Source organism: Typha angustifolia, chromosome 9 (assembly GCF_048772165.1).
Source record: "Typha angustifolia cultivar Huaian chromosome 9, ASM4877216v1, whole genome shotgun sequence".
NCBI classification, from domain to species: Eukaryota; Viridiplantae; Streptophyta; class Magnoliopsida; order Poales; family Typhaceae; genus Typha; species Typha angustifolia.
The window spans coordinates 3,015,183-3,042,075 of NC_133247.1; the positions used below are offsets into that span (position 1 = coordinate 3,015,183).

At 37.3% G+C, this 26,893-nt stretch overlaps 3 protein-coding genes across 3 annotated transcripts; 2 read left to right on the forward strand and 1 right to left on the reverse strand.

Annotated features, from left to right (window-relative positions):
* Positions 1-6,797: 6,797 nt before the first annotated feature.
* Positions 6,798-9,181, forward strand: LOC140766944 (short-chain dehydrogenase TIC 32 B, chloroplastic-like). The gene is made up of 7 exons (XM_073106650.1): positions 6,798-7,093; positions 7,169-7,400; positions 7,472-7,708; positions 7,792-7,873; positions 8,130-8,217; positions 8,310-8,356; positions 8,452-9,181. Exons 1-7 carry the CDS (start codon positions 6,970-6,972, stop codon positions 8,713-8,715), a joined length of 1,074 nt encoding a protein of 357 aa, XP_072962751.1. The 5' UTR covers positions 6,798-6,969; the 3' UTR covers positions 8,716-9,181.
* An 815-nt stretch (positions 9,182-9,996) lies between these two features.
* On the forward strand, positions 9,997-15,915 carry LOC140766943 (uncharacterized). Its single transcript, XM_073106648.1, has 12 exons — positions 9,997-10,215; positions 10,297-10,565; positions 10,653-10,726; positions 10,825-10,919; positions 11,427-11,524; positions 12,634-12,717; positions 13,563-13,643; positions 13,749-13,853; positions 13,942-14,037; positions 14,317-14,396; positions 14,853-14,941; positions 15,337-15,915. The coding sequence occupies exons 1-12, from the start codon at positions 10,074-10,076 to the stop codon at positions 15,663-15,665; spliced, it is 1,542 nt and encodes a 513-aa protein (XP_072962749.1). The 5' UTR covers positions 9,997-10,073; the 3' UTR covers positions 15,666-15,915.
* Positions 15,916-17,178: 1,263 nt separating this feature from the next.
* Positions 17,179-21,963, reverse strand: LOC140767023 (uncharacterized). The gene is made up of 8 exons (XM_073106767.1): positions 21,681-21,963; positions 20,032-21,268; positions 19,847-19,937; positions 19,584-19,741; positions 19,451-19,502; positions 18,555-18,634; positions 18,351-18,444; positions 17,179-18,272 (listed from the first exon to the last, which is right to left on the reverse strand). Exons 2-8 carry the CDS (start codon positions 21,256-21,258, stop codon positions 17,686-17,688), a joined length of 2,289 nt encoding a protein of 762 aa, XP_072962868.1. The 5' UTR covers positions 21,259-21,268; positions 21,681-21,963; the 3' UTR covers positions 17,179-17,685.
* Between the last annotated feature and the right edge of the window lie 4,930 nt (positions 21,964-26,893).

The following is a 26,893-nucleotide window of genomic DNA, read 5'->3' on the forward strand; positions in this document are numbered from 1 at the left end:
CAACTTTAGAGGCTCCTAGGACCAAAAGTGAACAAGGACTTGGTGATGGAAAGAGAGAGAGAGAGAGAGAGAGAATTAAGAACCCCATTTTAGATTACTAAAATCTTTTTTAATGAGTAATTAGTATACAATATTTCTAATTTTCATTTTAAGTGAGTGTGATTCAAGTTGGCCGTGTATATCTCGCCCTCTCCAAACCCTAGATCGACACGAGCTTTCAGCACTAAGATGTATTTTTATTTAAGAAAAAGAAAATTAAATACATAAAACAACTTTCAGATGCATGCAAAACTAAGATGTTAGGGTAACTTAGCATGAAATAGAAAATGATTAGCCACAAGGGAAGCCCAAACTGGCATGTGCATTAGATAAAGGGAGAGAGAGTATTTGTATTTGTTATGCGTATGTGTATGTGTGTATGTGTGAGCCCCACTATGATTTGGGAGGGCTTGAAACAAGGATAACAAATCTTTCAATCATTGAACAATGACACCCTTTAGCCAATAGTTTAAAAGTGAGCTTTTGGTATTAAATGGTGGAAGACTGAGGAGGGCTTTAGATTCCATCCATGCTCAATGGATATGTATATATATAAAAAAAAGAAGAGAGAGAGGGGCAAATGGAGTTGGTGGAACACCTAAGTGAGATGAGATGGATTTGGGTCAGTTGGTAATAGAAACAAAGTGTTAGTTAAAAAATAATATTAGAGTAGGACTACCTTAATGTATAGTCCCTTTTCGCATCTCATACGTAAAAGACAAGCTGGGGGAGAAGGAAATCTTTGGAGATAGTGTGTGTGAGACAGAGAGAGAGATTTCATCTAGATCCTTCTCTCCCTCTCTCTTTAGTCTTTAGTCTTTATCTATCTATGGGGGGCCAACTCTTTAATGCCCACAAACTTGTCGATAGCCTTAGTATAAGTCAGCACCCAAGTTGGGTTTAGAAATTATTATAGATTTCATTTCAACTCTTGGAGTAATTTGCAATCTAAAGGGCCATTTTAGAGAGGAGGTCAATGCTTGATTTAGAAAATTTTCTCCTATTTATGGTCAAGTTTGTTTTTCTGATTATTGAAGTGAAAAAAATTAGAGAGAAAAATATTTTATATATATATATATATATAACATGAGTTTTTGTAGGTTTTGACTTTAGAATTTCAATTAGTTGGAGATTCTGTGCAGGTTAATCATCGAATATTCACACTCAATGCATTAACATACATTCAATGGTACCCTAATCTTATTACGACGGCTATCGTCCATCATTAATCCTTAGCAGAAAGATAAATTTCATTTGGATTGAAGTGACAAGGACCGAAGAACAATTAACACATGCCCTAGGATTTGAAAAGCTACCAAATCCCCATTTTACTTTTTGTTTCCTTCTATAAAACTAGAGTTGATTGAGATGGATGGAAAGAAAGAAATTGGAATATCCACGAGACAACTATTTGGATAAATTATTTGGTCGTCTTCATTGAATGAGAGTGAAACCTAGCTAGAAAATCTACCTGTTTTCCAATTGAATCATTGAGAAGAAGACAGAGGAGTTTAGCTAGAATTCTTACCATGGTATTTATTATCCTCGTGTACTTATTCCTTATCGTGAAGGAAAATAAATGGATTAATCCGTTGATAACTTTATCTCTATTCTCTAATAAAATACCTACCCACAAAGTCACCATAACGTCATTATAATATATAAAAGAGAGAGAGAGAGAGGCTAATATGATATAATTTGAAATTGGACGAGTTGGTACTCTACAATGTCTTGAGAAAAATGAAGCTTAGATTGTCAAAGGAGACCTCGGTTTTTGTCATCTATTATTATGCATTCTTGGGATAATAATTTGGATAATAAATTAAGGATTTGGTTCTATTTTTGTTCTTTGACTTTGTCAAACTTATATTAATGCATGCGGCTTAGTAGTTAGTTATTATAGTCTTAGATGATGGGCATCAACTATATATATATATATATATATATATATATATATATATATTAAAACAAACTATTTTTAAGAGTAAATTCCATGTAGACAATAGTAAAAACATTAAAACTATTTTTGGATAGTTGAAGGATGGTTACGTTGACATGAAAACAGGTAAAAGATAGGGTGGGGAGGAGAATTTAATGAAGCTAATTAACGTATACCCTATGACTCTTTAGTGCATAATAATATAATATGACTTTAATTTTTCTCACTACATGAGAAAATCTCGACCCCTTAGATGAGTTATTTAGATAAAAATAATCTTATATTTTAATAATAGTAAAATTGGGCTATTAAAACTGAATAAATTAATTTATATAACGAAGTGCACGTACTTTCCGTAAAAGATGGGCACAGAAACTTGGTTTTAGTATTTTAAATATTAAGGAGTTTTTTTAATACACACATATTTATTTATTTATTTTAAAAAGGTGTTAAAATACATTATCCAACTTTGTTCGCCAAAATTTGGTCAAAAAGCATCGTGTTGTATTTTTTTTTTAATTAAAAAATATAGAAAATAGCAAGCGTGTGATGACGTGGCCATCATTAATTTTTTTCCAGTGCTTTGGGATGCGTGCCGTTTACTATGTCGAGGATGGAGGGGGAGCATCGGACTGTGGAGCAATAGGAATTTAGTAGGGGGTTTTTTTCTCGTGGGACCAAGGGAATGGAGATCACGCCCGACGCGAATTCCGAGGGCCCTCGGCCTCATTTCGGCTCGTATCCCGAGGCAGGAACCTCTCGTGTTCGCCTTTGACTAAACCTCCCTTTCTCTCTCTCTCTATCTTTTTCCCCCCAATTCCCTCGATCCTCGTTTCCTATAATAGTATTTGTGGTTATACGTCTCGTGTTCTCGTCTTCATTGCATTTATTAACCACTCTCTTTGATCACCATTAGGTCAGCATAAGCCCGGATGATTTTGTTTAACCATGTGTGTTTATAAGACTCCAAGTGAATCTTAAATGATTTAATAATAACTATTAATTTATCTTTCCTAATCGAACAGTTGAAATTAAATAATATTAAAATTAATCTAAAGTATCAATTATATAAATCGAAAGTATTTATCAATTTTTTAAATTATAAGAATAAATTAGTTATATAAAAAAATAAATTAGTAGAAATTGACACTGCTATTATTAAGGATACGATTATAAAAATAAACAATAAAAAATACTTAAATTTTTTTAAACAATTATCAATTAATCTAGTCACATGTATAAAATATCTTATATACTCTTTAATTTTATCAACAAATAAAAATTATTTTAATAACTAGTACATTAGAATAGATTAGATAGAATCATCACTCTTTCATTAATAGTATTATGATCATACGTCTCGTTCTCTTACTAATTGGTTAGTACAGAATTATTGCAGTTACTATTATAGTATTATGGTTATACGTCTCGTTCTCTCACTAATTATTTAGTATAGAATTATCGCTCTTCCTATGATAGTACTATGGTTATATCTCTCGTTACCTCATCTATGCTTATACGTCCCATTCTCTTACTAATTGGTTAGTACAGAATTATCGCTCTTCCTATTATAGTATTATGGTTATATGTCTCGTTACCTCACTAATTATTTAGTATAAAATTATTGTTCGTCCTATAATCGTACCATGGTATATTTTAGCCCCATTTAATTGCAAAATATAAAATATGTATTAGTAAATTAATAATATCTTATTCGTAATTTATAGCTACATACCATAAAAATCCAGTATAAATAATGTCATAGTTTAACATTCTCATTGTATTATGAATGCTATGACTATTGGAGGATATCCTTAAATTGGATAAAAGAGATAACCCTCTATCCTAATATTACATTAAAAAGAATATCTCTCAATTAAAATATAAGTTAAAAGAGAGAGAGAGAGAGGGAGAGAGTAAAATACTATTAACCAAATAAGGTTGAGTTAATATTCTTATTTAGATCGAAAGTATTTTGAAGTCGAATGGAAAAGTATATAGTGTTATTAGGGGAGAGAAGAAAGAAAGAAAGAATAAGTAAAGCGTTTCTCCAGTTGCAATACAATAAGAAAAGAATAAAAAAGAGCATAAAGCACCCCCTCTTTATCGTATTTATTACATCACATCAATCAAGTCAAGGGCGAAAGGATGAGGGACGCATCGATTCAATGTTATTCAATAAATTCTTCGTATTTTTGGTTGTCATAGGATCTTCCTTTTCCTCCTTCCTACTCACTTGTTTGTACGACCAACTTTGTACAAAATCCGAAATATGTATAAACACCCAACAAAGCTTCTTTTCTTATATAAAAGCAATGCTTAGGTCTAGGTTGTCACAAAAGACTTATTTGACCAATTAGAGAGTAGCAAAGTGAACGTAGTGGATTTAATAGGGAGGTAATCGCACCACTTCGAAAACTACCGGATGCTCGAAGTCCACCTTATCTGCCACGCCAATGCCTGCAGCCCTACCCGAAATGAACGTGAGGTCTAAATTGCACATCGAGCCCCTCTCCCTGCACAAATAGGTAATGGCTTAATATATATATATATATATTTTTTTTTTTTCACTTTGCACCCTATATTATATATTTATTTCATTTTATACTTTTTGAGATAATTAGACTAAAAGGGGGAGGTAAGATTACCGAGTGTCTCCACCAACGAAGGCAGCTAGCTATAGGCCAATCTAAGCTCCAAAGATCTCAACAGGAGAAAGGAATAGGTAGACGATATCTTCGAGAAAGAATAAAATAAGGGAAGCTTCTGAAGTGGAAATCCGTAAGCTTGTACGTTTGCATACCCAATAGGTTCGAATTTATACTCCCCAATCACAGACCGTCCGAAATTGGGGCCAGAGCACCACCATCTATCATCTATGGTGGTAGACCATATCACTCCTCTTAGTATGTGGTGGTGTCCCACCGCACTCCACCCCTCGTCGTTATCATCTTCTCTAAGATATTATTTTTATTTTTATTTTAATTTTTAAAAATCGCATAAGATAAGATAATTATGATAAGAAACCATCATCATGGAGTCAATTTTCCTTCGGTATAGTTGGCTATAACACTTAATTAATCATATCTATATCTATAGGATTCCTAACTGTTTGATCCTACCTGTGGTTTGTTGGGGGTTGTCCTTGGTTAATAGGGTATCTGTCCTTTGTTCTATTCCTTTCATACAAAGGAACAGTTAAAAGAAAATGTGACAGTCTCTCACTCATAATAGATAAAAACTTTTTTGTCCTCCTGGCTGCTATAACAATTATATATGGATTCCCAACCGCAAAATAATATATTTAATTTCAGACACACCACCTAAGATAAAAAAAATTCATTTGAGGAAATAATCCTAACACTTCTTCTTCTTTTTTTAATAAAAATAATAATAATGGTATTATGTTTGGTTGGAAATCGACCTATATTTACTTGTTCCTGTAAATATATTTTGGGGGGGAATTGATCAAAAATAGAGTATCTTTTGCTTTTTATGATTATAACCAGTAGTTTGTCTACTGATTGTGATGTGTGGCCTTGGTGAGAGTTTGAAATCGGTGAATAAATCTAGGGAATTAATTGAGTGTAGCAATATGATGAGACCAATTGATAGGGGGGGGGTATTTAACTCCTCACACCTTTGAGCTCATAAATGCAAATCTAAGTACGATGTGGAGTAGTTGAAAAGTTCTTCTTACATTATTTTGCAGGTTTAATAAGCTGTATTCTAAAATATTTTACTAGCAATATTTTTTAAGTTGTAGCTCTTTTTAGGGTTTGGGTTTTTGTTTTATAATTTTTTTAAAAAATAAATATTATGGTCAATTTTCTCTTTTCTCACCCTTTTCTTTTTCTTTTTCATCGTCTGTCTTTCGTCTATTCAAAATTCCTGTCAAATTTAAGTGTTATTGTCACACTCCTCACACAGACTATTATTCATATGCTCTATAATTACTTTCTGTCTAAGTTTGCTTGTTGTCATCGGTTCCACCCTAGCTTTCTCCTTCGATCACATCAATACCTTCTTCGACGTTGCTCTGGCCTCCGTTGTTTTCTTCCTCCCTCCCTCTAATTCCTAACCGGTAGCCTGGCCTTGATAGGATTGGATTAAGTTAAGATTTATATAGTTATTCCCAAATCACACAAGTGGATGAGATTTAGATGATAAATTATTTGTTTATTGAGTCATATTCTTATTTTTTAAAAAAAATATAATTACTTGCTTCTTCCTTCCATCATCAAAATTTACTTTTGTCACATCTTATGCTCTTCACTTTATTTCTCAACCAGGAAATATAAAAAAATCCTATGAGAATTTAAGCCTACTATTCTAAATTCATATCTAAGTTGATAATTGACAAACTAACCACAACCTACTTGATACTCCTTCACAGGGGCACGTTCATCATTCTGAGAAAGATGGCTATAGTATTAATACTAAATGTTAAATATTACCACCGAGGAATCGAATATAATAGGACTCCAGAACTATATTACAGTAAAAAATGCCATAACTACTATTAAGTCTTTTCGACCCTCGAACTTTTTTTAACCTGCAACACCTACCGGTTCAATCCATGTAGGCATTAGAAGCGAAAGGATAGAGAGAGAGAGAGAGAGAGAGAGAGAGAGAGAGAGAGAAAAGAAAAAAGAGAATAAAATTTATATCCAATTGCTTTGCTCCTTTTACTATTAAAGCCATCGTACACGTCCAACTCATACACTATTCCAATCTTATCTGGTATACTCCTGTAACAATTTCCATTTCTTTTTTGTTTTTTTACGGTGTACTTCCTTTTTTGGTTCGTCTCTTTCCTTTCCTCCACTCTCACCTATAAATATGGGGAGGCGCCTTTCCCCTCAACCCTGACACCATTAGAAGAGTAGCTTCTTCCAAAAGCCTATTCACACACTTATCCCCTTCCCTTATTTACCGTTTCCTGTTCGATTTTTTTTCCCCCAAGGAGGAGGAGTAAGAGACGAGAGACGATGTTAGAGACGGTGAGGTACCTGATTGGTTCGGCTGGAGCCAGCGGTTTCGGGTCGAAATCCACGGCCGAGGAGGTCACCGATGCTTGCCCCGATCTCCGATCCGTCACCGCCGTCATCACCGGTATGTGGATCTTATCCAGGGTGGATTGGGATCTTTATCCTGGAATTAGCGCTGATGTCTTTGTGGATGCGGCAGGGGCGACTTCGGGGATCGGCGCGGAGACGGCGCGAGTACTGGCCCGGCGCGGCGCGAGGTTGGTGCTGTCGGCGAGGAGCCTGAAGGCGGCGGCGGAGACCAAGGCGCGGATCGGGGCGGAATTCCCCGGGGCTGAAATCATCGTCCTCCCCCTCGATCTCAGCTCTCTCTCCTCCGTTCGGACCTTCGTCTGCCGTTTCCTCTCTCTCCAACTTCCCCTAAACCTTCTCATGTATGTGATATTTACAGCTAAGTCCTTTTTCTTTCGTCTGTTTTTCAACCAAGCGGACCGAAAAATTTCAGAAATAACGCGGGGAAGTTCTCGTTCGAGCACGCGATATCGGAGGACGGGATCGAGATGACTTTCGCAACGAATTATTTAGGGCACTTTTTGCTAACGAAGCTTCTACTGGATAAGATGGTGGAGACGGCGAAGGTGACCGGAATCGAGGGCAGAATAGTAAACGTGTCGTCGAGCATCCACGGGTGGTTCTCCGGTGACGGGATCCAATACCTCGATCTCATCACCCGCAAGAAGATGTGAGCACTTTGGCCCATTAAATTTTCATAATTATTTTTTCAGAGTTAATTTTTTTTCAACGATTTTCTTAATTTTTATGAAGACCGTACTGTGCCACGCGAGCGTACGCCCTCTCCAAACTCGCTAATGTCCTCCACACCAAGGAACTCGCCGAGCGACTCAAGGTTACATCTAACTCACATCAATATATATCGAAAACATTTTCTGTTTTGGAATTTTCTTTTCATACAACTACGTCTCTAAGCATCTCTAAATTAAATGTTCACTTCTGTAATTTGTTAATCAGTAAGTAAAAGGAGGTTAGAGGCATGCACAAATATGGAAATTAGAGGGGTAGATCTGCAAATAACATGCTTGTTGTAGAATGGGCACTTCGATTCTTTTTTAACATATTTTTCCCCTTCGTTTTATTGTACTTAGGAGAGAGGCGGCAACGTGACCGTTAACTGCGTTCATCCCGGCATTGTCAGGACTCGGCTAACCAGAGACCGCGAGGGCGTCATTACAGGTCATTTTTTATATCTAAAAAAAGTAATTATTTCTGAAAAAAAAATCCGATCCAATAGTGTAAATCTACATTATCTTTTTACTCCTCCACAGATCTGGTATTCTTCCTCACGTCCAAGCTCCTCAAAACTATACCTCAGGTAGTTAATGATTAAAGAAAGTAATAGTAGCTTTCTGCATAAAGTCAAAGTGTTTATATGACAAACTAAGCGATCCGCTGCTCCATGCATCACAGGCGGCGGCCACGACGTGCTACGTGGCGACGCACCCGAGGGTGGCAGGGGTGTCGGGCAAGTACTTCGCGGACTGCAACGAGGCGTCGCCATCGTCGTCGGCGACCAACCGGCATGAGGCCACGCGGCTGTGGCGCGTGTCGGATTCCATCGTCTCCGCCCGACAACTCTGTCAGACCGGATTCGGATCCGATCCACTTCTCCATTCAATCCGCTCCATGGGAGATCCGCGATGTGACCTCTCAATACCTAGAGCGACAACATAGATGTTGACTCCATAGTAGGTGCAAACAGAAGCGCGTTACGACTGAGGCGCATATGATTGGATACCGAGGTCTCGTTATTTGATAGGACGTAGTTGCATTTCCCCGTACGTGCGGGACCATTCAGATAATTCTCATATGTTAGGGTCTATTATGTAAACTTACATATATATATATATTTATAGATGTATACGTACATATTATAGTGAGAGTGGTGGAATAGGTACAGATATGTGTAATGTGTTGAGAGAGAGAGAAAGAGAAAGATAGAGGTGTAGGATATAATAGGAAGTGAAGTGGTAGGCTGGTAGGTTCCTTGTACACATGGGTGTGATGAGAAGGAGGTGATGCATCTTTTGCCATTGCTCTTTTGTAAGTGAGATATATTTAAAAGGTTCTCGTGATGGTTTTAAAAAATAGTTAGTGGTTGTAATATAGATGATTGCTTTCTTAGTGTGCACAAGTACAACGCTTTGTCTTATTACTTTTCCTCAGCAGCTGCAGATAGTAATCATCGTCACAAGGATTATAAAAATTTGCTCTATTTGACTGCGAGTATGTATGAATGGTCGCTAGGTGTCGAAATATGATGAGAGCGTACCTAAGCTCAATTAAGGTTAGTCCGTGGGCTTAGTTCCACCCAATATTTCGGCCCATTTCTGTAGCTATTAGGTCCCGACCTCCCAAGTGTCCTCTTTCCTTCGTTTTCTTCTTCTTATTTTTAAGGCAAAATATAAATTAACCGTTACGGTTACAATTAGCTCTAGGCTGTAGCCTGTCTGTTGCCGTACAGAAAGGATAAGTCTTCGGTGCACCGCCATGCACTATGGTACGAAAAGATCCAGTCTACTTGCCTACTTAATAGTCCAATGCCCATTAAGGACATTAAATTGCAATGCATACAACACTGGTAGGCGGTAGCATCTAGCTGCTGCAGGCGTAGGTTGTGCTTTCCTGCACCGTGGACGTCTCTTTATGATGCAGCTTCTGTGCTCTGCCTGGGATGCTAGACTCGAAAGAATCATCATACAGAGGCATTACCAGCGTCTAAGAGTACTTGTTCACCGTTTTACTGACTAATAAATTTCTTCTTTTAAGCAATATACAAGGTTCTAATAGTAAGGTAGTTTCCTACTACGAAATATAAACCAAAATTTGCATAATATAATATAGAGATAAGTAGAGATCCCCTCAGATCTCGTATAATTATTCATATCGGATCTTTTCGTTCAATCTGGATCTTCCACTATCCGGAACCGACCTTTCTCCCAAAAACCCTCGCGTCTCGCCTTAAAACAGATAAACGCCTAAACCCCATACCCCAGAGCGGTCGAGCTCTCGAGCCGAGAGCCGCACAGAAAATGGCGCCTGCGCCCTCTCTCTTGCCAGAGACGGCCTCCAAGCTCTTCACCCCCGAAACCCTCCGGTCTGCCGCTAGGCAGTCGGAGGGCATCCATCTCATACCCCTCTCACTTCGTCGCGCCATCAAGAAGTTCCTCCGAGGTCTCTCTCCATCTCTCCTCCTTGCAATTTGATCTCTAATTTTCGCGAAGTCTCTCAGATCTTTGTTTGGTTTGGATCCAGAGAGGGAGAAAGCGCACATGAATCGCAAGGTCCTCCTCCTGTCGGAATCCTTCAACAAGATCAAGGACGTCAATCTCCAGCTCGCCGCCTCCGCCTCACGTGAGCTCGTGGAGGACCCCCTCAAGCCGATATCGCACTGCTCCGCGCGGTGGAAGATTAAATCCGGGTACGGGGACATCGGTCTCAAGTATAAGGAAGACGAGACTGTGGCCTACGTGGCGTCGCGGATGCCCGCGGTGTACTCTGCTTGCCATCGCGTTCTCCGTGAGGTAAAAAAAAATATATTTTTTTAATGCGAGTTTGCTTTGTTTTATTATAAATGTTCGATCTTGGGACGATTGGTTTGGTTTCTATAGGTGCGGCGGCGGCTGCCAGATTTCTCTCCTGCAAAGGTCTTGGATTTTGGGGCAGGACCCAGTTCGGCTCTTTGGTAATTTCCACTCTGAATTCTGTATGCTTTTGATATAGTTGCCACTAGGGAGGTTCTATTAAGTGATGCTATTTCGTATGTTGGGTTTATCTTTTCAGGGCAATGCGGGACGTGTGGCCTCGTTCTTTGGAGAAGGTCAATTTGGTGGAACCTTCTAAGGCAATGCAGAGAGCAGGCCAGAGCCTTTTGCAGGGTAATTTGATATATACTGTTGGATGCTTCTTGATATCTTAAATAGAATTATTGCTTAATGAAATTTATCACCTTTGGAGCTTGGGGATTTTTTTTTTAATATTAGAGTCGCCAGTTATAAAGCAGTGAGGTCAAGAATTTTATAGCCTATCTGTTGTGATGAAATCTGATTTCTTATAAGGAGTTTCACGGTGAAATTTGCTGATAGTATTCAACAGATCACACTAATGATTGTGTCTTAGAAAAGCTTGCCCATTAGTTGAAATAGTTATTGAGGTCGATAGTTTCATAAGTTACTGCAGTCAGTATACATGTTAATATACAGTATTATAAGTTCTTTATCTAAACCCTTCAGCTATTTGTAGTGAACTTTTATCTTGTCCATTTCTCCTTGTCTTGCTTTATCTTGTTGTATTAGAGTTGCATCTTATGTTACTCTCGTAATTGCAACTGGTTTTCTGATACATTTCCTTTGCATATTATTTCTTGTTTTTTTTTTTTTCGATAGATCTGAAGGACTTGCCAGTCATTCACAGCTATGATAGTATCCAAGAATTGAACCGTAACATCAATAAAGGTGATCGAGAGCATGACCTCGTGATTTCTGTGAGTTCTCTAAATTGCCTTTATCTGTGCATGGTGGTAACTTCTGAATCATATTGTTATGTGTTGCTAATATTGTGTGATGCATTGAAAATTTCTTTCAGCATTTGAATATGTCTTCTCAAGCAAAATTTCTTTCAGCTTGTGTTATTAGTGGTGATTTTGCCTGCTAAATTTTGGATTGTCTACTTATCCTAAAGCAAGGTAAATCACCATCTATTGTGGATAGACTAAATAATGTGGTTAAGTTTTGTAGGTTGAAGCCAATTATGGAAGATGAATTGGATAAGGACTTTTTGTACTAATAAAATAGTTAGGCGGTGAATGCAACAACATTTCCCTTATGCTAGTATTCAGTTGTTAGAAATTCAGAGCATGACGAATTGTGCATACCTTATGAAGGAGGGCATTTTTTGACTTGCTACTCAAGGCCTCAAATGTTATTTGTTCCTTTCTGCAATTTGAACACTCTGAATTGAGTTGTACAGAGATGCAAAAGACAAAATCCATTTTATAGTTTGAGCCTGAAAGTGTGGTGTGCTTATGTTGCCAGGAAAACCAGGACTTTTTGTCTTATTGGTCTGATAGATAATGACAATAGTCTATTTAATAGTGTTAACAATTTAAAAGCCTTCAAAGTGAGTTTTGTGAAAATTGTTTGTGGTGGAGCTCTTAGTCAACTTGCTGTACTGGATCTTTGGGGATTACAGATAGATATCTCAAGTAAAGTACCTTCTCTAGCACAGCTAGATTGGTAGCTTGTAGTATTTAATACCTCATGAGCGAGAGTCCTGATCCAGTCTATTTTTACTTAGTAATCATCAAAGTTTTACATATGCAGAACTATATTAACAAAAACTATGTGGTTGCATTAGTTTCTCATTACCTAGAGCTGAATGATGATTCTTAAAAGTACCCATGTTCTTGAAATTTGTAAGATGATGGTAGAAGTAGAATTAGAGATGTTTTACATATTTCTGTCCCAGTTATTTTTCTTTTTGTGCAAGTATTTCTCTACATGTCATTCAATATCTGTATACATCAAAATGTTCCTCCTTAATTGTTTAACTAATTATGTTTCAAAATATCCTTCTTTTGACTTCCAAATGTAGTCCTATGCACTTGGGGAGATTCCATCTCTGAGCGACCGAATTACTATAGTACGACAACTTTGGGACCTTACAGGAGATGTTTTGGTATGCTTTACCATCAATTATCTATTTATGTTCTATTTTGTCGTTTTAATATTTTGTAGTTCTATTTATTTGATCCTGAAATTTGTATATGAATCCGGTCATTAGCTGAAATTTTCTTTTGCTTTACAGGGCTTTTAATAGTTTTGCCCATAACCACTTACATTTTCTGTTTGAGATCTTCAGTATCTTACCTCATCCTTTTTTTTCTGAAAGTTTGTTAAACTGCATGAACACAAGATATACTTCAAATAGGCAAGTACAATCAACCAACAAAATTATGTCATATCTCTTTCTTATATAATGACAACTCTTATCTTGGCTTTACTCTTTAGGTTTTGAGGAATCACTTTGTGTATTGTTACCTTTCCATATTTGGAATGCACTTTCAGTCTTTCATTCCATTTCCTGAGCATTTGGACATACAAAAGTAGGATATTTAGTGAGAAAAAACGGTACTCTACATTATAAAAGAGCAAAAACCAATTCACAGGCTAAATCTACCATTTCCCGACTTGCATATTTATCATATATTATTAAATTTAAGTTAAACTTGTCTATATATCATTAAAGCAATGGTTTGCTAAATCTATACGGGTGTTGTATTTGATCAATGTTAGTGGAGGGTCTTTATGTGGTATGTCACTTGCACATCCCAGTACAGACCTTTGGATTATGGGATGGTTCTTGAATGGCATACCTATGTAGTTAACACAATAATACAGTCAGCCCTTTGCAGCTTTTCGGATGTAAAGGTCATCTTTTGTTCTTCTACTTTAGCGGCTTTGTACTTTGTGCAATTCTGATGGCGGGTTTATTCTTCACTCGAATTGCAACACATTGCTTAGGTTTTATTAGAGCCTGGAACTCCTCATGGTTCAAAAATTATTTGCCAAATGCGTTCTTATCTGCTGTGGATGGCAAAGAGGGTAAGTTCATTTCAAGTTATTCACCCTTTACTCTGGCAATTATTAAAATTTGATAATGTCTAGCTCTTTACTCACCTTCATTACATCATTTATTGACATATCAAGAAATGCCGCAAAAGCGAAAGTTCATCAAATAGGGTTTCAAATGATGTAAGGAGTATAGCTGTTAAAAAAGCCTCATTAAAGAGCGGTGCATTTGTTGTTGCTCCTGTAAGTTTCTTAAAGTTTCTCATAGTTTTTTTCATTTTATTTGGTGGATATTCTTGGAGTCGGCAACTGAATTGATGTTCCTTATCAGTGCCCTCATGATGGGCGTTGTCCCTTGGAGAACACAAGTAAATATTGCCACTTTGTTCAGCGGTTGGAGAGGACATCTTCACAGCGTGCCTATAAGGTCTGTATCTTTTCATGCGATTGTATATTGTATCTTTTTATTCAAGTTGAATATTTTGCTAGTTGATTGTCAAATAATCTATCTCATAAAATTTCTCATTTCTTTACCTATGTCACATCAACAGCAAATGTGATATACTGAGTTGTCATTATATTTCATAATCCAGTGTATCCTTTGTTTTGTTATATGGCATTTCAAGATGTGTGGTTATTGTCTCCTTTTAACTCCTCAAGGTAGCTAAAATTTTATAAATTTTCTAATATATTCAGTTTTGCTCAGCGGTCCAAGGGTGAACCACTGCGTGGTTTTGAGGATGAGAAATTCTGCTACGTTGCTTTACGTCGAGGGAAGCGACCACAGTAAGAACTTGGCAACTCTGGATCTTAGGCCATTGGGCAAGGAAAATTCTTTTGCAACTTTGTTTTTAGGTTTCTGTTCTGAAATTTGAGCATTTAAAGGATCTAAAAATTTGGAGAATTAAACTTCTTTTTTAAAATTGCTTGCATCCTGTTATTTTTTTATTGAATCTTAGTAATTTGAAGTGTAATCTTGTGCAATTTTGTTTAAGTTGTTTTTTTTTCTTCTGATGAATAAATTAGAGATGATTTTTTCTGTTGTTATTTACTGTGACAAGATACAAGTGACAGTTTTCAAACAAATTATACATAGCTTAAACGCATGTACAAACATATAGTTGTTTTGCTGTCATATGACATCCTTTGCTTCAAAAAATTTATACTTTACTTGAATGTTCATTTTTTGTCATATACCCGTACTCTATCAGACTGATACTATGTGGCCGTTCTCTTTAATAGGGAGGCTTGGCCACTTGATGGTATGGAATTCGAGACACTCAAAGAAAGGAATGCTAAGAGAAACCCTGAGGATCTTATTATTGACTACGGTAATTAGCTATTCACAATGTTCAGATTCTGTGAATATTATCAACGATTTCATGACATTGATTTCTCATTGTAAAAGGCATGATGGTCTGTTATAGAATATACTGAATTGAACAGTGTCATCTCAAATTGTTACACTAGGATAACTTGCTACTGTCCTTGTTTCACAAGCCAGTGATTTGAACATGGAGTGATGACTTAATAATTCCTCTGGGTGTGATGTACCAGATGAACATATTTTAGTATTAATTTTAATTTATTTTCTCATATCTTGATGTCTTCTGGAATCTCAATGTTTTCCTTATGCATCAGTGACCTAATTAGTTTCATCTATTACCGACTGCATTGTTGTGTTATTTTATCTCATTGGTTTGATTGTTCTTTCTTCCTTCATCAGAGGATCAATTTGAAACTGAGGAGGATGAAGAAACCCCATTTGAAGATGATCTGATCCCATATGCTTCAGACGTGACGGAAACCAGTCTGTTCCATGAGAATGAAGAAGAGGAAGAAGAGCAAGTACATGCAGATTTAGGAAGTGGTTGGGGTAGGATTGTCTACTCACCAGTACGGAGAGGTCGACAAATACAGATGGATGTCTGCAGAGCCATCAAAAGAGATGGGTCGGAGGGCGCCTTCGAGCGTGTGGTGGTAACTCAAAGTAAAAACCCTACCTTACACCGGCAGGCTCGCAAATCGCTTTGGGGTGACCTCTGGCCATTTTAATTGTATATGCCAAGTTCTTCACCATTCCGCTCTCTCATTTGTTGTAAAATCTGCTTGCTTCCAATCAGCTTAAAATTGCACAATCATAATGTAATGCTGATTAATTATTTCTTCAATTCCTAACCCATAATCGAATGCTAGTCCCACTTTTCTCATGTCTTTGTGGATGTGTCAGTGTGCAGATCTATCAAACAAGGTTTATGTATTGCTTGTTACCGTGAAACTTAAGCATCCTTTGATGTTCTATTTATGTGCATGATGTTCCAATGTTGAGAACTTGAGAAAAGTACCTCACTTTGGTGTTCAAACGAGATCAAAAATAGAGATGGATGAGTGAGTGAAATCACTATAAACTTCCAAGGACAGGAGACAAAGGTTGGCGAGCATAGCATTATGTCATATTTTACATCAAAATGGACTGATGCATGTAACACTGATTTGTCTATTGATAGTTTCTGTCTGATCCTTTTCTATGTGTTGCTTGGGACTTGGGACTTGGGACTTGGGACATGGAATCTCATTGAGCGGAGTAATTTGAAATAAACGACACTAACTATCATCCAAATCTTTCTTTATCCAAAAGCAAATGATTAGATGGACCTCGAAAATAAATTTAGCAGTGGACATATCTATCTACATCTTTCACTATTCTCTCTATCTCTGTCCCTATCTTTTCTATCGCTCTCTCTCAATTTGTCAGCCGTCCTTCCTCTTTCTCAGCCACCAGAGGAGCTGTGGAGAATGCCAGCTGAAAGGAACTAGGCATTCTTCAACTTGGCCCACTCGTTTATACCTAACAGGAGATGGTAACAGTATCCATCCCTCTCCTTGTTTTTTTCTGCTTAGTTATACACCTATCTCTGTCTCTGTCTCTCTCTACCATGTTAGATTACCAATTCATCGTAAGGTTAATTATGTGTTAGATAAGACAAATGATGTATAACATACTGAACGTTTGTACTAGTCATTATATCCAAAAGCAATGCAAAATTAAGAGTAGTGGAACTTTTGGTTGATACAGTGCAATGCTCAACGTTAGTACTAGTTTCAACTTTCAATGGCAGTTCTGAAATTTGTGGCTGATGTAATAGGGCAAAAGGAAGATAGATAGATTAAGAAAATACCACTGAGTATGGTACATTGATTAGAAGTAGAGCAGTAATTGCAAAAAGATAAAAAAGATACAGATGCATGGGCATGGCTTGATAAATAGACTTCCTTTAAAAATTCAAATGCAGGAGAAGTAGTCAAAGTATAAGTATTCATCATTTTTTAAAAATTAAAAAAAAAAAGCTCCAGAAAATTAATCACAAGGTCCATAAATGCCTGATTCCAAAACAGTGAGGCAAGTGGTAATACAAATTACAAAGAATCACAAATCAATCAGAATTTCAGAAGACAACTTTACATCAGCTCCATCCATTAGAGCTCCACAATGTCCCCCACAGACACATGAATATGTCTACCACAAGCACAAGTTCCCTACATATGGAATCAGAAAATAAGCATCATATAGACCAAGAACAATTGATTAAATGAATGAATATGTATAATTACATGCAATTTATATCTATCCAACAGTACATTTGAACTCCCCAATCGCCCTCGTCCACCACTTGATTTAGGCAATGAGGATGCTTCACAAACACTTGAACAAAGTGTCTATAGATCAAGGAGATCCGAAGGACACAAAAGCAAGAAACGAGAAGGAATAAACTCCCAGTCCCACCTTACACTGCACAGGTCCACAGAGGGGATCAACCTTCTTGGGGGCCTGCCACAATCTGATGGTGATGTTGAGATCTTGAAGGACCACCAGCTTTCGTACAGTTCTGGTCGAATGTACAATTGAGTGGGAGCACCAGACATGTGATCCTTCGATCGGTGTCATGATAAATTGGACCAGCGTCAACTTCATCCCTACACCTCTGTGAGAAAAGAAGACGAAAAGTTTTTGTAGTGGCCATGTGAACTGCAGTATATAAGGCGTCGCAACCAATCATGCATCGGCCAATGAAAGTCACAGACGTACAGGTAACCCATAATTCTGGAAGGATCTGATGCACCCATCCCATCCTGCAGTAATTATCACTTGGCCCCAGGCATGGGAAGAGTTCTGACAAGAAGTCTTTAAGAACTTATACTGCGATTTGCACAAGGTAGATGCACCGATCAAGCTGGATGGAAGCTTTTCCTCTGGCCATGTTGCTGATCCCTTGGGAAGAAACTCTGATAAGAACTCATGTCTTAGAGTGAAACTAGAAGGTGATAGACAAATAATATTGTGGCCAAATGAATCTTCTCCATGACAATCAGATGCAATCTCCAGAGCGCTGGGGAAATCCTTTAAGACATCGTGATGCGATGGGATAACTTCTGAGGTGACAGAAACAAAGGTCCTGGTTTGCAAGCCATTCCAAGGTATTGCAATAGAAGCATGACTGGAGAAGAAACGCTCACAAGACCATGTGCTCTTTACATGGTCCGAAATCGGTGCATCTTGATTAACAAAGTTCCAGATATTGATGGAGTCCTCACTAGCAGAAATAATATGTTTTCCATCTGGAGTGAATGATGCAGTTACCTGGCCAGCAGTATTCCGCAGTCCTGTGGATACGGAAAGTGATATTGCCACACTGGAATTTTAGCACAAAATCTTATTTAAGCTGATAGACAAATTTATACCTTTGTACTTAGAGACCACTTCAACCCCATGAAGAACACGAATTTGTGAGTCAGCAGATGTTACCATTAATTTTTTAGGATCACTCGGACAGAACTGCACATAAATTGGAACAAAACATAGGAATTAGAACCACTCAAGATAAACCTTGAAGGACTAAAGAGAGTACATACAAAATAAAGAGGCAGATATTTGTATGAAGGTACCTGAAAGCCAGTGATTCTCTTGTGTGGCGATTTCCTTTTACCCTGTAGTGAGACATGAGCTTCTAGTTGTAGATGGTTATCTGAACCAAGCCAAAGAAATTCGATCAGTCAAGCAGATGTGCGTCAATGAAAAAATAGAACATAATCAGCAAAATAGAAGAGCTAATTAGCAGAAATTCATTTGCAATCTACAGTCCATGACTACCATTCAGATGCACAGATAAAGAGAAAATCTGGAGTGGTTGGATAGTGTAAGCATAAGGAACTTGTTTACTCTAATGATGGACAGTGCTATCAACGAACAATAATCAGGATAGCATGATTGAACTAGCTCATAACATGGACCAAGTGGAATGAGACAGCATGGTAAAAAGGGAAAAAGAAATTTAGTGGGAAATACATGAGCTCAATAATGTAAGTATATGATCTATGGTTCTCAAAATCTAATGCAGTACAACAAATTTAAACTTTTATTGATAAGGAACACTGTCTTATCTTGTCAGTTTATTCTGCTAAATGCAATATAGCACAAAAAATTCCTAGACATAATTGATTAAGAGAGACAGGTACAAACAGAGGTCAGTGTCAAACTAACGTAACATCACTAAGTTTCAGTGTCAAATATGAAATCATTTAATGCAATTACAAGATTAGATTCACAGACTATACTACTTGATAGTGACCAATTAAGGGCTGACTAAAAGAACAGATACAAATATCTTTAGACAACAACTCTAGGACATTGTTGTGTAAGCGAATGTCTTATCCGAAATTCTGAATATTAACAAGTATAAGTCCAAGCAAAAATACGCAAAAATAAGATTAATCCCTGTAGCAAAGAAGCAAGATCATCTACAAAAGAAACTTCAGATAAAATACACTAATTAATTCTGTACCTGATACATCATAAAAGCGACAATTTCCTGTAATGGTGCCAACTACTCCTCCCTACAAAAGACAGGCAGAACGATGTATCTACATTAAATTCTATCGCTGCCAGTTTTGTATAAATTTACCAGATATAAATACCTTCCCATCTGGCCGGTAGCACACTGAAGTGACTATTTCTCTGCTATCAGTCCAGTCTATAACATGACATCTAGGAATCTCCCAGATACGAACTATGCCATCAATACACCCACTAATGAAATAGTTCTCGTCAGCAGGGTTAAACTGAACAGATGTTACTGCATAGAAGAAAATAAAAATAAAGCTATTAGAAAAAACTGAAGAGAGCAAAGCAATCATACTCAGGAGTAGATGCAAGCAGCATGGCAAGGAGAATCTCCTACCATAATCATTATGGGAAAAAACTTTGAGGCAGCTATTGAATCCAAGTTGCCACAAGCGAACCGTTTTATCAGTAGATGATGACAGTAAATACTGCAGAGAACATTTCATGCACTTTAGAAAATTTTAAATTATGGAATGTTATATCCTACAGTTAAACTGAGATGAATTCTCTGATAAAGCAAACCTTATTTTTTGACCATGAAAGGTCCAAAACATCCCCATTATGCCCAGCAAACTCATGCAACGGTTCCTCAGATATCCGAAAGATGTTGGATGGAATTACAACACAAGCTGAATCCGTAATTCTCTTAATATTACTGTGCTTACCACTTTTCTCTTCACTGATGTTTACAGGTGCTAATTCAGAATTGTCATTGACTGTAAAATATATGCATAATGGATCATCTTTAGGAATGTCAAATTCATGTGTTCTTTTGCATTGCATGATATGCCAAACACGCACAACTCCATCTTCCCCTCCAGTGGCTAAATATTGGCCATCAGGATTAAATTTCATGGTCAAGATGGTACCATCATGTGCTTTGATATCTTGCCCCTTGTAGACTGCAGATAGTTCCTTGGATTTCTTCTTATATGAGCGAACTTTGACTCTTTCAAGAGTACCACTGCTACTCCGATTAGAATCAGTGATGCTTGAGTTAATTTCATCATCTTCACTAGGGACAACACAAGCCCTGATACCCAACCTCCTCAACCATCCAATCCTTCTCCTACTCACCACCTTGTCTGATTTACTTGAAGCACTATCTTCTCGTCGCATAAGCTGTTGGATGAATGAAGAGGAGCCAAAATTTCTCTCGAATTCAGCAAGTGAGACCATTCTATCTGAGCCAACTTCCCGAAGACTCCTTAAACTTCCATCCTTAGCCCACTCATGAGCAATAAACATTGTACCATCATCCAAGTTCTTGATTCTGTACTCAAAACTCTCCTCGGAATCTCCAAAATCCGATGTACTAGGCTGCTCGGTGGACCAACTAGACACAGAAGGTCGAATATCCGAGCAAGGGGTTCCAACCTCGGCTTCCTTACCTGACATGATTCTCTTGATATGCGACGGTGTTCCAACGTCTGCCTCAAGCTTGCCATCAAGTTCAACAGGCACAATTTCATCGTCGGCCTTGAGCTCACCGTCATGATCAATGGAGCCCAAACCCATTAATCTAATGAACTTATCTCTGCGTTCACGTATGCTCTCAAGATTATTAGTCCAGACCTGGTAACGAGGATTGCTCGAAACCCAACTGATGAAATTTCCAGCATCATTTGCATCATGTTTCAGCGGGCTTCCGGGACATGAATCAGACGCCGACGAGATTTCCTCCCGTGAGTCGAAGAACAAGTCCTCCTCCTCCTCCTCTTCACCCCGGAACAGATGACTCTGATTCATGATGGTCTTACTACAAAAATTAACAGGAGAAAACCCCATTTTAGAGAATAGTCCAATGTCCCTATAAATAGCCGGCAAAGCCCTTGATTTTCTCCATGGCAACAGGGAAAGAAGAGTAAGAAAATGGGGAAAAATCTAAATCATTCAGTTGCAGATCTCCCAAATCTCAAAAACGCAATGGATTTAATCCTCCTCCGAGACCGTAGCAGTAATCCAAATCCCGGAGCCGATTGAGGGGAGAACGTGCCCAGAAACCGAAATCAAAAGAGACCCATTGAAAAATATCGCAAGGAGAACACGGTTTCACAAGAAAGACACGATTTTGACGAGAAAATTTTAAGAACACAAGGAAAAAAGAAGAAGAAGAAGAAAAAAAAACAATTCCAGAAACGGGAGGGAAGTGAAGATAAGAGCTTTCTCACCTGGCCACCCATGTTAAACGCGTGGAAAATACCGTCAAGCCTAAGATCCCAAGCCCTCGGATTCCTAACCTTCTTCGCCTCCACTTCTTTCCCTTCCTCGAGCAAGACTACAAGAACTTGGTCTACAGAGCTCAACAAGCTGCCATTAAAGAATCGAAACAGCAACCCAATGAGCTAAAAGGAGGATGAGGTTTAAGAGGGAAGATGGTGGGCTCCTCTAAGCCTCTCTTCTCTTTCCTCTCTCTCTCCTCTCTACGTCTCTCTCTCTCTCTCTCTCTCTCTCTCTCTCTCTCTCTCTCTCTCCTCTGCAGTTGCTGCTCGTTTTGGCTGGCTGCCTGCCAAAATCTCATCCGAAAATGCCCCTTACGAAATGACCAGAACGCCCCTAACTTTGGTCCCTTCTACTGTGCTGCTCCTATTGCATGCCCCCCCACGTCATCGCTTGGCTATTATACTATTATTCCTTCAACCCCAATTAATCTAAGTCAATGGGGATGAGATGTTTAATTCCACTATGCTTATCACCAACCATGCGTTGTAGCGGATCCTGTATCTGGGCCACCTGGGGTGATGCGTTAGCCAATGGAGTGATAGGACCCATTCGGGGGATTTTGTCTTTTATATTAGTTGGTGAGAAGCACTAATCACCTTTTGTTAGTGCTAAATGATAAGATTTGGTGAATTAACACTCCTGTTACATACTGTACCAATAACCTATTTTATAATATAAAATATAAAAATTACCATTCTCTAACCATTTAAGCATGTTATCATACTAAAGATCCTAAATCGGAAACTTATCAACTTAAAATAAGTGTTAAAATATAAACTATAAAAATTATTGTTCCGTAGCACCTAAATTAAGTATCAAATTGAGGATCCTCGACAAGCACTAAATTAAAATGAAATCAAACGAAGGATAAAGATTAGGGTAACCATTTCAAAATATAGAATTAGATATCTCAATCACCACTGGGATACTAAATATCTTCTTTTATTTGATTTTTTTTTTTTTAATTTCTCTATCACAAGAAGTGGTTCAACATCCAGAGGACCACAGGATGTTTTTTTTTTTCATGATCTTCTCTTATTTATGTATCTGGATTATGAGAAATTTAAAAAATTAATCTAGTATAAGATAGTTGATTATTCATTAATTTTTATTGTTGATGAGAAAAATTAAAATAAAAAAAATAGTAGTAGAAGGTTACAAGCCTAAAACATAATCAATAATCCAAACATGCGACTAATTCTACTAATACTTCATTGAAGCTCAAGAGACAGATATATAATATAAACTTAGAGATATTGCTAAAAGTAGACCAATCTGATTACGTAAACAAAATTACCCGTCACTTCTCTATCAATTTATACTGCATTTATTAGTTAAAGGGATTTTGACTGAGCCAATCTTTGAAATTTTATAAAGATTGACTCAATAATTAATTAGTAGATGAAATATTGCCCCTATTTATAATTTCTACGAATTCTCTTTTGCATGAAGGGTATTCTTCATTTCACCTAATCCATATGCGAAAATAAATGGTCAGATTGGATGTTTATTTACCTAATCTTATGGTATTTGGAACTTTTGACTTCTTTATTTTCAATGGTTTTTAATTATACATGTCCATGTAAGAGTGCCACGTGGATCGACCCCGTAAGAAAGAAGACTTTTGAGTAGGTCCAAAATGGTAAAGTTTTATTTCAGACGGCGATATTTGATTACAATACGTACATATTATTAGTCGTATTGCTCATTTGCTTGTGTATTAAGATAAGTACGTGGAATTAAGATAATTAGGCTAATCCAACAGCAGAGAAAACATGCAGAGAGTACACGGCAGTCTAGGAATGGCTGGATGGGAAGTTCCTGCAACCTAAGGTTTAGTTTATCCCCTCGCCTTTACCCAACAGCAGTCCAAAAGACTTGTGCCGCGTGCTCAGGCTATCGGGTCAACGAGGAGGGGAGAATTTGACCAACAACTCCTCGACTTCTCCTCGTGTCCGCTTGTTGACGCCTCTGTTGGCGCTCACGTGGACCTCGGAGATTATAGTAAATCACTAAATCCGGAACGGGAAATTTGCATCTAAAACCCTATTTAAGCAAGTTTACAGTTAAAATCCTGTATTTTTATCTAATTAGTTCCCCGAATATTTTGCTCGTAAGATATGCTTTTATCTTTTCCGTCAAATGAGCAAAAACATTCGATCTACTCGCCAAGTTTAACAATAACTTATTATTTTTGTTAACCAACTAATTATACATTTCTTCGTAATCAAAGAGGTTATGAGATCAGATATTGTGAATAAAATTATCTAGTAATTTATAAAATATTAGCTAAAGTTTGTCCCCATTTATAGTGTTCGGTCTTATGAATTATAAAAAATCATATTTTCGTCACTTGTAAATAACGAAAATTGAGGGTTTAAACTGTTAAATTCACTTGCGTCAGGACAATATTGGGTGGATAAAAACAAAGTGGAGGGCCCATTGATCAGAACCGTCCAAATTTATGGACCCACCGAGGCACGATGAGCCCGGATCAGATAGCGCCTCGACATAGGGATCCCCGTCACTTCTTCCCATATCCATCTTTGGAAGCGTCGTACGAACGGCCCTGATCGCGAGCAAGACCGCTTCTCGTTAGATCTACGGTAGGTGGGGTTAGGGGGATGGGTGGCAAATATTTGTGGCCCCCGCGAGTCCAAACAGCTGTGTTAATTATTAATTTATGATCCGATTTTTTTCCTTCGTCATCTTAGAAATTTAACGGCAAAGGAGATGTCCACGTAGGCCCCTATTACTTACAACTCCGTTTAAATGACGTAGTTACCCCTACAAAGCCTAAACAGGAACTTAATTTGGACTTTGGAGGTCAGTTTGGTCGTATAAGATAAAAGGACTTTTTAACTAGTCAACGTCGGCGCTTATACAAGTCTTACGTGTACTATTGTATCAAATAAATCCAAAGTTTAAACAGTCTACTAAAAGATTTATAATTTAGACCCTATATTTTCTTTTATTACTTTGAGCACTCTGCTATATCATTGGACCCATATTTTTTTCACTTTGAATAAAATATATAAATATTCTCTTTGAAAAATGAGAAGTTAAAATATCTCGGCAAATTTGCCGATGAGAGAGAGCTAGAGAGGCCAGCGAGGTGAGTCGAATAGAGATACAGTTAATTTAATTAATCTATATAATAACTAGACATTAATCAAGTTAGGTGTGATAGGCTAATAGTTATTATTATTATTATTATTATTATTATTATTATTATTATAGCATACTTTTTTAAAAAATAAATTTCACCGACTTATTTTTTTTAATACTTTGCCCAATTTTTCTCACCAAATTGCATGGGATCCATGCTAGAATATTAGTATAATTGAAGGTGCCTAAGTTTTGAAAGTTGTAGCACTCTCATGCACCAAATTAGCTCATCAACCATACCTTCCTTCCACGTTGGCAAATATTATAGGAGATCTAACCACATTTAGTGGATAAACTTATTAATACCACTAAGTATAAGTGTGTGTGTGTGTGTGTATATATGCTTGTCATTTGCCCATATATGAGTACATAATCTTATCACCCCGACAACCTCTTGGATTATTAGAGGACTATTTGTTTATGACCACTCCAATCATTTTATAATAGTTGTTTATTGTATATATCTCGTGATCTAATGATGTGCATAGTTGATGGAACATTGCACCTTCCATTATCTTTATGAGTAATCAAGGAAGAGTTATGTGACTATAGATTTGAATAGGTCTATAAAGTACTCCAAATATTAATGCATGTAAGTTGATCAATATAACCGAAGGATAAAGGGAATATGTTTATTAATCAGTTGACTGATGGTAGTGTAGACCTCTTGTTCCTTATCTAAGGGATCTTAAAGTTTTTGTTCAAGAGATAGAATATATAATAAAAGAGATCCACACAAGTCGTGGGTTCCCATAAACTCGTTGATTTCATATCCATCATGTATGCGTGGTAGATTGTGTTATTATTGTTGAAAGATGCATCTGGCCTTGTGGAGCTATTAGAACCCACAAACCAATTAACCACAAGGCAACTCAATTCTCTTTTTAAATAGAGATAGATGTAGTATTTATATCTCCACATTGATCGTAGAGTTCACGTTACTTTACAGTACTGCTCTCCACTAACTTTACTTCAGAGGCCCTCAAAATAGAGCAGGATTATCTAGCTTCTTAGATGGTGGTTAAGTTAATCATAACTATTATTTTAAAGCGCATTATATATATATATATATACTTTGTGTTGGTTTTATTATGGAATATAATCAGATGTTGTTTACGTGGGCATGTTGGCATCCAATCCACATGCATGATTCCTCGATCACTCATTAGAATATTGCTAAATCCCCACAAACAAATTAAAGAACCTCTGAGATGGTAAAATATGGCCTCCTGTCCGAGATTTATGCATCAAATCGTACATCGAACCACCTTACACTAAGTGTGGGATGCTCAACATGTCTACGTTTGCTTATTACTCCCCAGACACATCCTGATCCACAAAGAATGTCCATGTTGCATTATGTGTGCATGTACATCTACATCTACATGCATGCATGCATGCTTGTACATCTACCCTAGCCGCTACCCGCTAGGTTTTGTGCCAGTTGCTTGGTGTCAGACAAAGGACCATGCATCATAAATAGTTGCCATTAATGATTATTGCAATGGCAGAGTGATAATTAATTAGTAATTAGATTATTTTATATCAAAAAGGTTTTAATTAAGATTAATGCTTACAGCATATCCGTCTCCATAAGTCAAAACTATCAGAGTATATATAATTATATAATGGCAATATGGCATAAATTATATAATAATTCAGAAGATACCTGCATGAAATTAATGGCAGAGATAAGCCAAACTGTTGACAGCTACATAGAGTGATGGACTAAATACTCCTAAAATTATAGTATATTTGTTATAAATACTAGATACGATCAAGTGTGACAGTGGTAGAGTGGGGGCTATTCTTTTCCTCTGAGGATGGCAAATAGGCTGACAGATACATAAAGAGGACACTTCAGTACACTGATATGATATCCTCTTTTGGGCCCTCCTGAACAAGACCTGTCAAAATAATCAACCTGGCTCGAGCTTAGCTTGATTAATTAGTTCGATTAGATTTAGAATCTAATTTCAAATTCTCTTGCTTA